Here is a 17,454-nt window from a genome sequence, read left to right as displayed (position 1 = left end):
AGTCTGCTGATGAATGATACAGTGAAGTTTAACACCGTTACCTGCTTGTTTGCTGACTTTATTGCAGATCAGTGTGGACAATCCGCTTCGCTCACCAGCCACGGCAGGTGCACCATCAGTAATGATCCCAGAAACTTCACTCCATGGTAGCTTCATATCATCAACAGCTTCACAAACAGAAATGAATAAATCCAATCCTCTGGTTTGACCCTTAAGGCTTTTGAGATCCAGCAGCTCCTCTGTCACGTTCATCTTGTCGTCGACTCCTCATAAAAGAATCAGCAGTTGCGCGGTGTCAGATGCATCGGTGCTTTCATCACAGGCTAATGAGAAATAATCAAAATCCACTCCTCTGTCCCGCAGCTGTCTGTGAATGTCTGACGATATATCCTCACCTCTTCGTGCCACAGTGTTGCGTGCCAAGCAAGCATTCAGAAATTCTTGCTTCCACTCGGGGCAAATGTTCTCCACCATTTTCATGACACAGTCTTTGACAAACGTACCTTCAGTGAAAGGTTTGCCATGTTTCGCTATTAACATAGCCACTTCGTAGCTGGCTTTCATGATATTTTCATGTGTCTCACAGGCCCGCATGAAAAACCGCTGTTGCGAAGCCAGAGCAGCTTGGAGTTGCTTCACTTTTTCAGCGCGCTCACTCCTTGTTAGCTTGTTATATGTTGCAGCATGTTTAGTCTCGTAGTGTCTCCTAATGTTAAAATCCTTAAACAAGGCAACAGTGTCTTTACAAATCAGGCAAACACAATTGCCTCGAATTTCAGTAAAAAAATACTGCAATTCCCACCGCTCCTGAAAGCAGCGGCCCTCACCATCAACCTTTCTCTTTTTTTGTACAGTCGCCATGGCAGAAATGAGCAGAGAAGGGCGGGCTCGCCGCACAGGCGCAAGTAGCAGAAAAAATGTGCAGCCACCATGTGGTGAAAAAAGGAACTACACCTTTAAAGCCAGGATTTATTTATTCAGACTTAGAAAGTGAGCCATAAATTACACATAATTAGACTGAAGCTGTGGGCCGTGATTGGGCCGCGGGCCGGACTTTGGACATGCCTGCAGTAAGAGAAGGTACGACCTCTCTTGTGACCTTAAGATGTGTGTGTATGCCAGAGTGCTCTGGGAGGCACACAGAGTCTTTGCAGGCTGCTAAGGATCAGACATCCTATCAATATGCAATTGATTATATAACTGTAAGCATATATGAGTAAATATTTCTAAGCATAAATGACAATCCAGCAATATAAACCTAACAGATGTCAACTCTCCCCACTCCTTTAACCTTTTTATAGAACCCTTAGCACAGTCAACACGGCAAAACAACACCTTCATCCCTGTTTCTATAGGGTGTACAAAACACCATATTTCATTATATGCCGATGATGTCTGTCGGACGACATGTCGGCTATCCAGTCGACCTTACCCACACTATTGAACTTAATAGATACTTTTGGTAAGCTATCAGGTTTTAAGATTAACCTCGGGAAATCTGCTCTTATGTTACTCAAATTAGACTGGAACACTCTCAATACCCCACCAGATATAAACATTGTAGGACAGGTTAATTATTTAGGTACTTAGGTAGTGATGTCTGTAGCCTCTATTGTTAAGAGCAACTGCTGTGATATTTTTAAAAAGATAGAAAAGGATGTTAATAGATGGACGCATGCGTCAGTGCCAGCTCGGATCGCTGTAGTTAAAATGAATGTATTACCAAGAATTCATTTTATAAGTTCAATGTTTCCTTTAGCCCCCCCCCCCCCCCCCCAGTCGATTACTGGAAAAAAGTGCTCTGCTCAAGTCATTCATATGGATTAACAGGCATTCACGTATAAAGTGGGATATATTACAAAGATCCAGACTAGGTGGCGGATGGGCAGTCCTGAATGTTAAACTATATAATTTTGGCATTCACACTGAAACATATCAGCCAATCAAAAGATCAAAAATTATAGAAATATAACAGCTCCACATATAAAACCCTTTAATAAGTTTAGAATTACAGTTTTTTGTATTTCAGCAAAAGTTGTTTTCATGCTGAGAGTAGCGGTGAGACACAATTAGTGTCCGTTGGCAATGAGCTCAGACTATTACATCACCCGGTTGAAGAGTTTAAATGAAGGAACGTCTGCATGTCAGTCAGTTTTATGCTAATTCACTTCTGCAACATGCTGTAAGTAGACTGAAAACTACTTTTGTTTGGCAGTTCTATTAAATAACACTGTGATCCTCGTTTAACTTTCATAGTTCCGAGAAGCAAACTGTTGATCATGACGAACCTTTCACAGGTTTCATATTTCACTTTCAGTGCCTACTTTGACACTGGGCCATTCAAATACTTATATTTCACTATTGTCATGTCTCTGTATGTGTTTATATTTGGATCTAACCTGCTGCTGATTGTGGTTATCTGTGTGAACAGAAGCTTACATGAACCTATGTACATGTTTCTGTGCAGCCTGTTTGTGAATGAGCTGTATGGTAGTACAGGGCTGTTTCCGTCCCTCCTGCTTCAGATCCTCTCTGATGTTCACACTGTTTCTGCTCCTCTCTGCTTCCTGCAGATCTTCTGTCTGTACACTTATGCAAATGTAGAGTTTTATAACTTAGCCATCATGTCTTATGACAGGTATCTTGCTATCTGCTGTCCTCTACAGTATCACACACATATGACGTTTAACAAGGTTGCCAAGCTCATCGTTCTCACATGGCTGTTCCCTATTCTGAATATAGTCGTGATGATATCACTGAATGCCTCACTGCAGCTCTGTGGACACACTGTTGACACACTGTACTGCAACAATTACTCTGTCGTGAAACTGGCCTGCTTTGACACAACAATTAATAACATCTATGGACTCATGTACACATTCACTGTACTAATTGGTCTTGCATTGCTAAACTTGTTCACTTATGTTAAGATTCTTAAAGTGTGTTTTTCTGGATCCAAACAGACCCGACAGAAAGCCATCAGCACCTGCACGCCTCACCTCGCTTCTCTGCTCAACTTTTCATTTGGTTGCTTCTTTGAAATAGTGCAGAGCAGGTTTAACCTGAGCAGAGCTCCCATGATTTTACGCATTTTCCTATCAATATATTTTCTCACTTGCCAACCAGCTTTCAACCCCGTCCTGTACGGACTCAAACTAACCAAAATCCGACTCATATGTAAAAGTCTTTTATTTGGTAAGATATGAATTTAAAAAGTTAATAGATACTTTACTAAGTTGATTTCTGGAACTGTTTGGAATATGTGTGACTGTAACAGGCATTACATTTACATTTTTCAAAACAAGTTCAAACAAAACTAGTTTATTTAAATCTTTGTCACATATTGTCACTTTGAATAATATGAAATGCTAATCTTTCACAATAAGGATATTTAGAAATCTTATAAATGAAACATTTATTTACACAATCAATTCTCACATAACAGAGAATAAAACATATTTAAGCACATTAGTCAGAATGGTACATAGCGTGGTGTTTATGTAAAACTTTTCTAGTCTCAATGATGAATCAAGGATTTTGTAAACTAGAGGAAACAACGGTCCATAAAAGTCTCAACGAACAGGATAAATGAATGGAAACATTTTAATTTAAAATTAAAAGAAATCCAATAAAGTATTCTTTGGAAGCGCCTTCATCTTTGTCTTTTAATTGCTGATTATAATATGCCGTGTTAATGAACAGCATTGTGCAGCTGCAGGTTTATCAGTGGTCACAGTACTCTGCTGAGGCAGCTGAATTCTTGCAACACCGTGATTACAAATGTGGAGCTGAACAGCGATCAACGCTGACCTCAATAGTTCAAGCTGGCCTGATAGACACTCACAGAAACATTGGTAGAAACATCCATCACAAGAATCCATGATGGTTCCCTTAAAAATGGTTTTCCATAAAAACTGTTAAATCTGTGATGGTTTAAAACTGGGGAGTGGGATACAGTGTAGAAGCTTCCAGCTCGGCACATGTATATGGGGTTAGGTTGTAATTAAAGTCATTTATCACAAAGGTCTGGGCCGGGAGTAAAACCTCTGACCCTGTCATTGAATTGCTTATTTTTTTCCACTTATGTAGCCACAACAACATTAATAGATACTTAGTCCAGTTACATTTTATTTATAGTGTCACATCACAATAACAGTTATGTCCAAGTGCTTTATAATGTAAGATAAATCCTACGATAACACATAGAGGTGTTAGTAATTATACACAATAATACATCTAATACACGTTTACTCCCCCATCCAAATCACTGAATTCACTGTGAATGAATGGTTCGCTCTCAGGAGCTCAGTGAACTCCAGTGTGTTACTGTGATAGGACGACACCTGCGCAACTAAAAATTCCACAGTGAGATGTTAGTGGGATAATAACCAAGTGGAAGTGATTGGGAACAACAGCAGCTCAGCCATGATGGCCATGTAAAATCACAGAGTGGGGTCAGTGGATGCTGAGATGCACAGTGTGCAGAGGTCACCAACTTTTTGCAGAGCCAAACTTCATGTGGCCTTCAGATTAGCTCAAGAAAATAATTATTATAATATGATGTGCTAAATTTGTTTAGATCAGAGGAATAAGGAAGGATTGGTCTGTGTTTTAGTTTGGCTTAGCTGTAGCCTGAGAGTGTAATTGTTTAGAAGGAAAGGAATTTATGGACACTGGGGTCAGCCTGCCATAGAAGGAGACAGGAAGCTACAGTTGGGGGTTGCTGATGCTTGTACCTTTAATAAAACTCATAATTGTTCTAAACTTAGAAGCAGGTTTGCAGGAGACTCTCCACCTTATCTGTAAATGTAAGACAACAAGAGGCCACTGGCCCAGTGGATGCAGAGTGGGAGTCTCAGTGTTTCTAATATGTTAACTGTGTTTTCTATGTTGTGTAGAGGAATCTGGTGTAGCTTGGGTGAGGAGATTACTTTTATGACCCCAGGAAGTCACGTATACAGACACACACACACACACACACACACACACACACACACACACAGTGCTTTGACTGTTACGACACACCCACACCTACATGCACACTCACTCACGTGCACTCACATAGACACACAGGCACTCACGTGCACGTGCATACACACACACAGAGACACAGAGTTTGCAGCACACCGTGGGGGTCTTATGATGGGGTCGCACATTCTTGATCTTTAGTTCAAACACTTGTTGTAATGACTAACGACTCCTGACATGTTGGAGATGTTTGCTCTTTATACAGTAAAGTTACAGCTGGACACAAATAACATCAGGCTGATCCTGCCACGATTTGCTCCCCCGTTCAAATCACGGACAAACAGGATCCCACAGCTGTTTATGTTTTTAAACCCATTTTGCACAGAGAGGCATTTTTTGAAAAATGTATTGACAGCAATGTTGAACATTATTACACAGGAAAAAACAGTAAAATAATCACACTGTGACGCCTCTGCCTTTGTAAATGGAGGGACAGTAACTGCGTGTAAAACCTGCAGACAGTCAGATTAACAGTATTTCGTCTCTATCTGCCATTCTGTGATTCATCTCCTGTAAACAATAACGTGGCCACAGCGTTACTTGTATTTGCTTAATTGTTTACTGAATGTTTGCAAAAAGGTTTGGGAACCGCTGCTTTACACCTACATGAGGATCCTCAAAGTCTGTTTTTCTGGGTCCAAACAGACCCGACAGAAAGCCGTCAGCACCTCACCTCACTTCTCTACTCTACTTTTCTTTTTAAATTGTGCAAAACAGACTTGATATGAAACACGTCCCAAATCTGTTGCGTATTTTTTTTATCTTGATATTGGCTCACATTTCAGCCGCTCTTCAATCCTGTGCTCTACGGACTGAATCTGACCAAAGTCCGCATCGAATGTAAAATTCTGATTTTTGGTAAAATGCAAATGCTTGATGTGGAAACTGTGGTATATTTCTTTAAATTCAATAAGCTGGGGAAGTAAGTAAAGGGGAAAATAAAAATCCCCCTTTTGGCACTGCTTCATCTATCTCAGGGTTCCCCACCTGCCAATTTCAATTTTAACACCTGTACATGAGTAAAAATAAACATGTTTTAGTATCAAAATATATTAAAATAAATAAATAAATAAATTCAATAAGTTGAAATAAAAAGATCAGAATGAACATTGACAAAATTGGATATGTTTTTATTAAATGTTCCTGTCAGGAGTTGAAAAAATGGGTTGACTGTTTGGGAAAATAACTCAGATTATTTCTATGATTATTCTCATGGTGGCTTTTTTATGTTTTACGTGTTTTCTGCCTAATATAACCACAGCAATAAACATCTGTCTTAGTTACTGTCCTGAATGTACATTAACAGCTCAGGGCAAAGTTAGCTGGATCGGTTGCCCCTCAGTAAATAAGTGATTCAATATGCCAGGGAGATAATAACATAATATTGTTAAGTGTTTAATCGGTGATGCATTCAAGGTACAGGTGTCAAAGTTGCATTCACTGTACTTTTAAGCAAATTTGCCCAGGGTTAGTAAATCCAGTGCTAGAAAGTGTTACAGGACACGGATGAGCCTGAGGAGGTTTTGTAAGTTTCTCGAAAACAACAGAAACAAAATTCCAGTTACTCTCTTTCCAGACTCCACAGAGCCTAAACTCATTTTTCATGTGACAAGTAATTCCAAATACAAGTTCTGAAATAGCTCAACAATGATAACAAATCATTTCTTGGAAGCTAAATAAAGTGTGGTGATAACTGAAGGTTAGCAAAGGTACCAGCAAGCCAGCACCTACAGCTTTCATCACTGTAACGAGCTTCTAAATTTAGAGGCTGACCACAAACAGGATGCAGCATTTCCAGTCCAGTATAACTCTTTATTGTTTTATACAGCTTTTACTCAGTGCTTTTGCACTAATGCCTGGTCAGCTTCAGTGTACAGCACCAGCCTCCTCGCTGTCAGCTTCTCTCCTTCTGGCCCAGTCCCAGCGTAAAACAAGGAGAGGCTTAATTAGCTCATGGCTGCTAGCTGTTCCAGCCTCCCCTGCAGCTGAGGCACAAACCACATGTTTATAGGAAATACACTCAACTCAAAACCATAAAAAAACATATTTTTTCCATTTTCCAAACAAAAATATTAAATCCTCGGCTGACTGGGAACCAAGTAAGAATTTCATAATATATCAATAAATATATTTTATTCCCCCCAAAGTTAAAAAAGGAAACTAAATTCTTTGTACATTTTTAGTTTGTAATGCAACATCGTTGCTCTCAGAGATGTAACTGAACACACTGTGATGTGTAACCACTTCTAACATTAAAAACACTGTTAGCTCATTAGTGCTTCACATGTTTATCAAGAGCTTTTCGAGTTATATATATGACGGAAATATAACAGTTCTTAGTAGGTGAAGAGTTTTTAGGCTATGAATACACGTTTACAGATCAGGGAATGTTAAATACTGGAGGTGATCAACCAATTATCCAGTCCCAGGACAGGAAGAGACTCCACCCAACTACTCAGCAGGCACGCCCAGGTGTCCACCCCTAAGAAAGAAAAGGGGAAAAAGACCCACAGCCATCGTCTGGTGGGAGGAACCACACATAAAACAAACACTGACAACATTGGATCATAACAATGCCAAAGATCAAACCTGAAGAAAGTTAAAAATCAGTAATTAACTTTGAACTGTAAAAATGGCCTTTCAACAAGAATACATTTATGTTCCATAAAAATTATTAATTAAAATAAAAAGATAAGAGAAAACAAAAAATTGTTGATGCTTTTCTATGTTGTGAGTTTATTAGTTGAATTTTAAAAAATTATTGCAAATTTCCCACAAGCTCTCAGAAATCAGATACTGCTGCAGCAAATCCATCTCTGCAGCACTTTTGGCCTCTTTCCTATCAGTGCCACACACTGGCACGAGTGTTTAATGATTCTTTGAGCTGTTGTTTTTCCAGGGTGGAATGATTGTCACCCAAACACCTTTAAGGCCTTTAACAGTGAGAATTGTTCCTAGAGTATTTAAAAGTAGAATGGGAGGCAGAGCCTTCAGTTTTCAAATTCAAATTCAAATTCAAATTTTATTTGTCACACACACACAGCCATACACAGTATGACATGGGGGTGAAATGCTTGTAGCTGTACAATGCCCGACCATTAAATGACAGAAGAAAGTTTTACAATATTTACAATTTACAGGTTACTACAAAATTTACAAATTAACTTAGAAATTTACAGTAAAGAATGTGCAAATAGCAGAAGAGATTATAAAGATAAGGATTATAAATTATAGGAATTATAGGATTATAGGAAATGTGTGGTGGTGCGTGTGGTGACGTGTGTGAGAGTCCAGTCTTATAGTGACGTGTTTGGGAGAGTCCAGTCCTACACCTGGTTCAGGGCCCGAATAGCCTGGGGGAAGAAGCTCCTCCTCATTCTCTCTGTTTTGGCTTTAAGGGAGCGGAAGCACTTCCCAGACCTCAACAGTGAGAAGAGTCCATTGTTGGGATGGGAGAGGTCCATCATAATCTTCCTAGCTTTGGACTTGCACCGCTTGGTGTAGATGGACAGCAGGTCAGGGAGCTCTGATTGAATGATGCGTTCTGCCGAGCGCACCACCCTTTGCAGATCTCGTCTGTCCTGCTTGGTGCTGTTCCCAAACCAGGTGCAGATGTTTGACGTCAGGACGCTCTCGATGGTGCAGGAGTAGAAGTTCTTGAGCACCTTCAGTGGCAGATGGAAGTCTCTAAGTCTTCTGAGGAAGAAGAGACGCTGACGGGCTTTCTTAACCAGGGTGTTGATGTGACAGGACCATGACAGGTCCTGAGTGATGTGGACACCCAGGTATCGGTGCCACTGATGATGAGGGGTTTGTAATTCCTCGCCTGCTTTGTAGTGAAGTCCACGATCAGCTCCTTAGTCTTGCTGATGTTTAGGAGGAGGTTATTCTCCTGGCACCAGGTCTCCAGGTTCCTAATCTCCTCCAGGTAGGCCGTCTCGATGTTGTCGGAGATCAGGCCCACAACAGCAGTGTCGTCAGCAAACTTGACAATGGAGGTGGTGTCGGATGTGGCTACACAGTCATAAGTGTACAGTGAGTACAGCAGGGGGCTTAAAACACAGCCCTGAGGCACTCCAGTGCTGAGTGAGATGGAGGGGGAGACTTGTTTTCCCACCCTCACTGATTGGGGTCTGTCTGTGAGGAAGTTGAGGATCCACTGACACAGTGATGAGCTGAGTCCTAGATCCGTCAACTTGGTGAAAAGCTTGGAGGGAATTATTGTGTTGAATGCTGAACTGTAGTCCACGAACAGCATCCTAACATAATTCCCTCTGCCAGTGTCCAGGTGACTCAGGGATGTGTGGAGCAGGTGAGATATGGCATCGTCTGTGGAACGATTAGTCCGGTAAGCAAACTGAAGTGAGTCGATGGTGGCAGGAAGTGAAGAAGTGATGTGATCTCTCATCAGTCTTTCAAAACACTTCATCACAACTGAAGTCAGTGCTACTGGACGGTAGTCATTGTGGCAAGCGGGCTGTTGTTTCTTTGGAACAGGGACAATAATGGACCGTTTGAAGCACGTGGGAACCACAGCTTGGGCCAGGGAGAGGTTGAAGATCTCCGTGAACACCGGTGCTAGTTGATCAGCGCAGGCTCTAAGGACCCGGCCAGGGATTGCATCTGGTCCTGCTGCCTTCCTGGTGTTCACCCTCCTGAAGGTGTTCCTCACGGCATGCTCTGTGATGACGAATGCATTTTCTTCACTGGTGCACTCCGAGCGCGCGCAGCCGTTTGTTGTTTTAATTGCTGCGGCGTCGAAGCGAGCATAAAACGTGTTCAGCTCATCAGCCAGTGAAGCATCGGCATTCATCATTGAAGAAGCTGGTCGTTTATAGTCCGTTATAGTCCGCAGTCCTTTCCACAGGCTCCTAGAGTCGCACTGTCGTAGCTGTGACTTTTCCCCGTAGCTCCGCTTTGCCTTTCGGACCGCGCTGCGCACGTTGTAGGACGAAGCCTTGTATAGGTCCATATTACCGGAGACAAGCCCTTCATTGTAGGCAGCGGTGCGTGATCTCAGAGCGTCGCGGATGTTTTTATCCACCCACGGCTTCTGGTTGGGAAACGTTCGGATGATAGTTCTTTCTGCTGTGTCGTCCGCTAGTTTCCCGATAAATCCCACAACCGCTTCCGTAAACATGTTGATGTCATCAGAGCTGCGCCGAAACATGTCCCAGTCTGCGTCATCCAGTGCGTCCTGCAGCGCGGCCACCGATTGGTCCGTCCAGCGAGCGACCTCCCTCCTGATTGGTGGTTGCTGCTTTAGCCTTTGTTTGTAAGCAGGTATGAGGAAGATGGCGGCATGGTCTGATTTTCCAAATGCCGGCAGGGGCTGAGCCTTGTAACAGTTCTTGAACGGGGTGTAGCAGTGGTCTAATGTCCTCGTGCCCCGGGTGGGGCAGTTGATGTGCTGGTGAAGGTTGTGAAATGTCCGTTTGAGATTCACTCTGTTAAAATCTCCCATAACAATGAGTGCGGCATCTCGGTGAAGTGTTTGTTGATGTGTGAGAGCCTCATGTAGCTCACATAAGGCAGTGTCCGAGTCCGCGTGAGGCAGAATGTAAACAGTGTAGGCAATGACCGCGGTGAATTCCCGAGGGAGATAGAAAGGGCAACACTTAACGATCAAAAGCTCCAGATTGGGCGAGCAAGAGCGTGTGAGTGGGGAGATGTTTGTGCTGTCGCACCATCTGTTGTTCACCATCAAACACACTCCACCACCTCTTTTCTTCCCCGACTCCATTGTCCTGTCCATGCGGTAAACCGAAAAGAACCCCGTCGGCTGCACGGCGTGGTCTGGTATCGCTGGGTTCAGCCAAGTCTCGGTGAAGCAGAGGAGGTTGCAGTCCCGAATGTCTCTCTGGAACTTGATTCTGGCTCTGAGGTCATCAAGCTTGTTCTCGATGGATTGAACATTGGCTAGCAGGATACTGGGCATGGGTGCGCGGTGTGCGCGAGCCCGTAGCCTGTTCCTGATGCCGGCTCTTTTACCTCGAGGCCGTCGCTTAGGGTCGCGTCCTTTGTTCTCTCTCAGGATCTCCTTTGGCCAGTTTGGGTCCGGAGTTAAACATGGTGAAATGTTCGTGTACTGCAGACCAATAGAAACCAAAGTGTCTCTACTGTAGCGGATTCGTGTGTTTTGCATGATGCCCATGCAAGATTATCGCAGATATAGCAAAAAGTGGAGAAGTTAGGGCAGAGCATCCAGCACGGCAGCCGACCTCATCGGCGCCATTTTAAGTTTTTCAGGCCCCTCTTCTGTGGAACCAGCTTCAGTTTGGATTCAGGAGACAGACACTATCTCTACTTTCAAGATTAGGCTTCAAACTAAAGAGCAATATGTGTAATTTGTGATGACTGAATAAAACTTAAATCATTTGGCCTAGTAGCTGCCTACCAATGACACTGCTTTAAATATAATTGCATTTGAGCTACAAATCGAAAGTAAAATGTAATTCTGCTTTTGTTTTCAGGCACATAGTTACAACAAATTTTTATTCATAAAAAAATAAATTATTCAAACATTGTGTTTGATGATAGCAGCAAAATGAAATGATCACAGTGATTTCTTAAACAAGATGTGACACGCTTCAAAGTCTTAAACTCAGAAAATTCAGGAAAAGAAAAAATATTTTTTTAAAAACTGAGGTCACATATTTAATGACTAAAGTACCGATGTATATTTTAGCAAAGAATTACAGGTTAAAGTTTGCATTTGTTTCAGTTTTGTTCAGATTTAGTCTGTAAGCAGGTGTCTTTATGGTAGCTGACATGAGAGCAAATGATCAAAGGATTTAAACAATAAATTAATAAATTAATTGAGTTATGATAAATAAAGCGATAATAAGAGATGACTTTATTCTCATAAACTGTCAACAGTAAATTGAGCATGAGCCAGCAGCCCACAACCCTCTTACTCTCATTTCCTCTTTACTAATGCACTGCCTTGTCTAAGTTTCAACATCAAGCACCTGCATTTTACAAAGATTAGACCTTTATATATGATCCGGATTTTGGTCAGACTCAGTCCATAAAGTAAAGGATTACAGAGCGGTGGGCATATGAGCCAATATAATGATAAAAAAATACGCACCATATTTGGGACGTGTTTCATGTTGGATCTACTTTGTGCAGTTTCGAAGAAGGAACCACATGAAAAGTTGAGCAGAGAAGCGAGGTGAGGCGTGCAGGTGCTGACGGCTTTCTGTCGCGTCTGTTTGGATCCAGAAAAACAGACTTTGAGGATCCTCATGTAGGTGTAGAGAATCAGAGTGACAGAGGATATGGTTATGAAAATAGCACCAAGTATTCCATAGATGTTATTGACTGTGGTGTCAGAACAGGCCAGTTTAACAACAGAATAGTTGTCACAGTACACTTTGTTAATGATGTTCCCACACAGCTGCAGAGGAGCACTCAGAGAAATCAAAAGAGTGATTCCAAGAAATGAGGAAAACCACGTTAGAACAATGAGCATGGATACCTTGCATGGACTCATACGTGTGTGATATTGAAGAGGAAAACATATTGCAAGATATCTGTCATAAGACATGACGGCTAAGTTACTGAGCTGCAAATTTGCATAAGAGTACACACAGAAGATCTGCAGGAAGCAGAGAGGAGCAGAAACAGTGTGAACATCAGAGAGGATCTGAAGCAGGAGGAATGGAAACAGCCCTGTACTACCATACAGCTCATTCACAAACAGGCTGCACAGAAACATGTACATAGGTTCATGTAAGCTTCTGTTCACACAGATAACCACAATCAGCAGGACATTGACAGTAACAATAACAATATATAAAAATGCAACAACTGTGAAATATAAATATTTCAAAGCCCCGCTGTCGAGGTAGGCAGTGAGTGTGAAATATGAAACCTGTGAAGAGTTCATCATGATCCTGTTTTTGTTTTTACCATACATCACTTAAACTGTGCACAAACGGAGCTACATTTAAGGATGAGAATCACCCATCAGCGGCCTGATTGTAAGTCCCTCCCAACTGCACTGAATCACTTCTTGTTTTATCCTTTTCACTGCAGCAGTATGACGTCATCATCAGGGGACACACCGGAGAGATTTTAAACTAGTGGTTTCGAAAACGCAAATGGGCCTTCAGAAAAATGTATATTTGTCTTTTGTTAGAATAGAATAGAATAAAATAGAATAGAATTGAATAGTACTTCATTATCTTGGTTGCCCCATGCCAACTGTGTCATGGTCCGCGGCCCGGCGTCCGGGGTGCTGCTGGGATGTCCACGCCCACGAGCGTGGCTGCTAACCCCACACCTGCATCCCATCCCAGGCGATCACCAGGTGGACTATTTAATCCTGCCCTACCTGCTGCTCCACGCCAGTCCGTAGTCGCCTCTCAGCGATCACAACTTGGCGTGTTTTTGTTTTCGAGCCACCTGCCTGTCCACCTGTCCGCCTGAGATTTGGTTCACATTCAGCTTCGCCGTCTCGACCCCTTTTGGAGCTCCACCCCCCTCTGGTTCACTCGGCCCGGCTATCACCGTGAGACGCACACTCCACCTTCCCTCGTATGCTGCCTTTTTTCCGCACCCCAGTAATCTGTCTCTCTTTTTGTTTTACAGCCTCTCACAGCCCCGCTCTCGGCGTTCCCTGTGCGGTCCCTCGGTTTCTTCTGGTTTCATACGTTGTTTTTCTGGCTACCCTCACGGGACACCTTTAGTTGCAATAAAAATTACTTTCTTTATTCGCTCCTACCCTAGTGTGTGTGTTCTGCTACTGGGTCCTGCCTGCGCTCGGAACTTCGGTTCATGACAGTACGGACTGGCCAGTATGGACCCAGCAGATCCACTCCGCTCCGCTATTAATAAACAGGGCGCTATCCTCGGTCGCCACGATCAGCAGCTCCAGTCTCTCCAAGACCGTTGTCAAGAGCTCAGTGACACTCAGAATAAATTACAAACTAGGCCGTCCGACCCCGTGCACCGCGGCGTGTCGCCTCCACCGCTGGAACCCTTCCACGGGGAGCTGGACCTGTGTGGGGGGTTCCTTTTCCAGTGCTCCTTGTTTTTCAGTCGCACGCCTCACGCGTTCCCCACGGATACTGCTAAGATCTCCCACTTCGTGGGATTGTTACGGGGGCGTGCTCTAGCATGGGCTGAAGCCTACTTAAATTCTCACCCCATTCGTGATTGCGATTACGATGACTTCCTGGAGGAGTTCCAGGCTACGTTTTCCCCTCCGGTATCGGAGGACGATGCCGCACAGAAGTTGCTGGGGCTCCGTCAGGGGCGGCGCAGTATTGCGGAGTACCTAGTTGAATTCCGTACTCGAGCGGTCGCTGTGGGTTGGCCCGATTCGGCTCTTCGTGGGGGTTTTTTACGGTCGTTAAATGACCAGATGAAGGACCAACTAGCTTTTCACGAGGAGACCAGATCCTTTGATGAATTGGCCTCCCTCTCCCGTAGGATTGACAGACGCTTGCGGGAGAGGGATGCCGAGCGGCGGTCTAAGCCTATGGGCTCCGTATTGCGCCCCGGGTTTCGCGTTTCTCCGCCCCCGCCCCCAGCTGCGTGTGCGCACTCTCCGTCGCCGCCCCCGCCTGAACCCATGCAGATCGGACGCTCTCGGCTTTCTCCGGAGGAGAGGGAACGCCGATTTCGGGCTGGAGAATGTCTGTACTGTGGGAGGCCCGGTCACCGCATCACTGCTTGCCCGGTCCGCCCAAACGACCCGGCCCACCGGTGAGTCCGGGGATACGGGTGGGCAGCACTCTAAGCACTACTAGACCCCGATTGTTACTGTCCGTTACTATCGTGACTTCTAATCAGACTTTTACATGCCCCGCGTTGGTGGACTCCGGGGCGGAACAGAACCTTATGGATGAGAAGCTGGCTAAGAGGCTAGCTGTGTCTCTTACTCCACTCGAACCGCCCATCCCTGCGTCTACATTAAACAACCAAGTGTTTGCATACATAACTCACCAAACCGCGCCTGTACGGTTAATCACATCAGGTAACCACCAAGAGCAGCTGTCCTTTTTCACTTTTCCTGCTCCTGACACCCCGCTTATCCTAGGCAGAGGCATAACCCACACATAGATTGGGCCGGAAAAAGTATCGCGAGCTGGAGTGTGTTTTGTCTGGCGAACTGCCTGAGGTCAGCCGTTCCCTCCGCCTCAACGGAACGGAGGCCCGCCCCGCCACCCGCGCCGGACCTCTCTTCCGTGCCCCCCGATCTCCAGCAGGTGTTCAGTAAAGATGAGGCGCTCTCACTCCCGCCTCACCGTCCATATGACTGTGCTATTGAGCTGCTCCCGGGTGCATCGCTGCCCTCTAGCAGATTATACAACCTGTCTCGCCCCGAAAGAGAAACCATGGAGAATTACATCCAGGAGTCGCTAACTGCAGGACGTATTAGGCCGTCATCCTCTCCCGTGGCTGCGGGTTTTTTCTTCGTGGGAAAGAAAGACGGGACGCTCCGCCCGTGCATCGATTACAGGGGGCTGAATGACGTCACCGTCAAAAACAAATATCCCCTCCCACTCATTAGTTCTATTTTTAACTCACTCCAGGGAGCTACGGTCTTCACCAAACTAGATCTGCGGAACGCCTACCACCTGGTACGGATACGTGAAGGCGACGAGTGGAAGACCGCCTTCAATACCCCACTAGGGCATTTTGAATATCTAGTGATGCCGTTCGGGTTAACGAACGCCCCGGCGGTTTTTCAAGCCCTAGTCAACGACGTGTTACGGGATTTCCTGAACGTGTTTGTTTTTGTTTACCTGGATGATATTTTGATTTTCTCCAAGACGCTCGAGGACCATCGCATCCATGTGAGGAGCGTGCTACAACGGCTGCTCGAAAATAGACTGTACGTAAAAGCGGAAAAGTGTGAGTTCCAAGCCTCATCCATTTCCTTCTTGGGCTACATCCTCGCTGGTGGGCAGGTGAAGACCGACCCGGTGAAGATCAAAGCAATATTGGAATGGCCGGTTCCGGAGACACGAAAGAAGCTTCAGAGCTTCTTGGGGTTTGCGAATTTTTATCGCCGTTTCATTCGAAACTACAGCCAGGTGGCCGCGCCTCTCACCCAACTCACCTCACCCAAGGTGTCTTTCACATGGTCCCCTGAGGCCCACGCAGCCTTCGCTAAATTGAAGCGATTATTCACGTCCACACCCATTCTGACCCATCCTGACTCTTCTAAACAGTTTGTTGTTGAGGTCGACGCATCTGATGCGGGAGTCGGGGCGGTTCTTTCCCAGCGGTCTGGGCCCCTGAACAAACTCCGGCCGTGCGCCTTTTTCTCACGCCGACTCACCCCCGCGGAGAGGAATTACGACATCGGCGACAGGGAACTCCTAGCGGTAAAACTCGCATTGGAGGAATGGCGTCACTGGCTGGAGGGGACCGAACAGCCCTTCGTTATATGGACGGATCATAAAAATCTACTGTACCTTAGAACCGCCAAGAGGTTAAATCCCCGTCAAGCTCGCTGGTCCCTATTCTTCGCCCGCTTCAACTTCACACTCTCCTATCGTCCCGGGTCACGAAACATCAAACCCGATGCGCTCTCCCGTCTGTATTCCCCTGACAGCGAGGCGCCCCCCCCCCCCCCGCCACCATCCTGCCTGCCTCCTGCGTGCCTCCTGCGTGGTGGGTGCTCTCACCTGGGAGATTGAGGAGACCATTCGCCAAGCGCTCCCGGGGGACCCTGACCCAGGGACTGGACCGCCAGGACGGCGCTTCGTTCCCGCCGCCGCCCGGGGAGCAGTCATCCACTGGATCCACACAGCACGATTCGCGTGCCACCCGGGCGTGAGCAGAACGGCGCGCCTCCTCAGCAGACACTTCTGGTGGAAATCGCTACTACGGGACGTGAGGGACTACGTGTCTGCCTGTGCCGTCTGCGCTCGTAATAAATCATCCACGAAACATCCCATGGGCCAGCTCCACCCACTCACTACTCCCCACCGGCCCTGGTCTCACATCTCGCTCGACTTTGTTACCGGTCTCCCCACCTCTTCTGGAAAATGTGTCATCCTCACCGTTGTGGATCGGTTTTCTAAGGCCGCCCACTTCGTCCCGCTAGCCAAGCTGCCCTCGGCTGCTGAGACTGCCCAAGCGTTAGTCACGGAAGTCTTCAGGCTCCACGGAATTCCCCTGGACATTGTCTCCGATCGCGGTCCCCAGTTCACCTCACAAGTGTGGAGGACCTTCTGCTCCATTCTCGGCGCCAAGGTCAGTTTGAGTTCCGGTTTCCACCCGCAATCCAATGGGCAAACTGAACGCCTTAATCAGGAGCTGGAGACTATGCTGAGGTGCGTAGCCAGTCAAAACCCCTCCTCCTGGGTTACTTACCTGCCCTGGGTGGAGTACGCCCACAATACTCACACCTCGTCCTCCACCGGCTTCTCTCCTTTCGAAGCGTCCCTCGGGTATCAGCCT

General features: G+C 45.5%; 1 protein-coding gene and 1 pseudogene across 1 annotated transcript; one reads left to right on the top strand and one right to left on the bottom strand.

Moving 5' to 3' along the window:
- The first annotated feature begins 2,279 nt into the window (after positions 1-2,279).
- Positions 2,280-3,206, top strand: LOC147315288 (olfactory receptor 4S2-like). The gene has a single exon (XM_086260355.1). The coding sequence runs from the start codon at positions 2,280-2,282 to the stop codon at positions 3,204-3,206; it is 927 nt and encodes a 308-aa protein (XP_086116481.1).
- Positions 3,207-12,051: 8,845 nt separating this feature from the next.
- LOC147315287 (olfactory receptor 11A1-like) lies at positions 12,052-12,922 on the bottom strand (annotated as a pseudogene).
- Between the last annotated feature and the right edge of the window lie 4,532 nt (positions 12,923-17,454).

The sequence above is a fragment of the Aulonocara sp. 'chitande type north' Nkhata Bay genome, linkage group LG14, assembly GCF_057382095.1.
Source record: "Aulonocara sp. 'chitande type north' Nkhata Bay isolate Kocher_YH1m ecotype deep benthic linkage group LG14, A_spYH_male_GT1.1, whole genome shotgun sequence".
NCBI lineage: Eukaryota > Metazoa > Chordata > Actinopteri > Cichliformes > Cichlidae > Aulonocara > Aulonocara sp. 'chitande type north' Nkhata Bay.
Note: the sequence above shows the minus strand (reverse complement) of the source record. Positions and strands in the feature narration are given on the sequence as shown.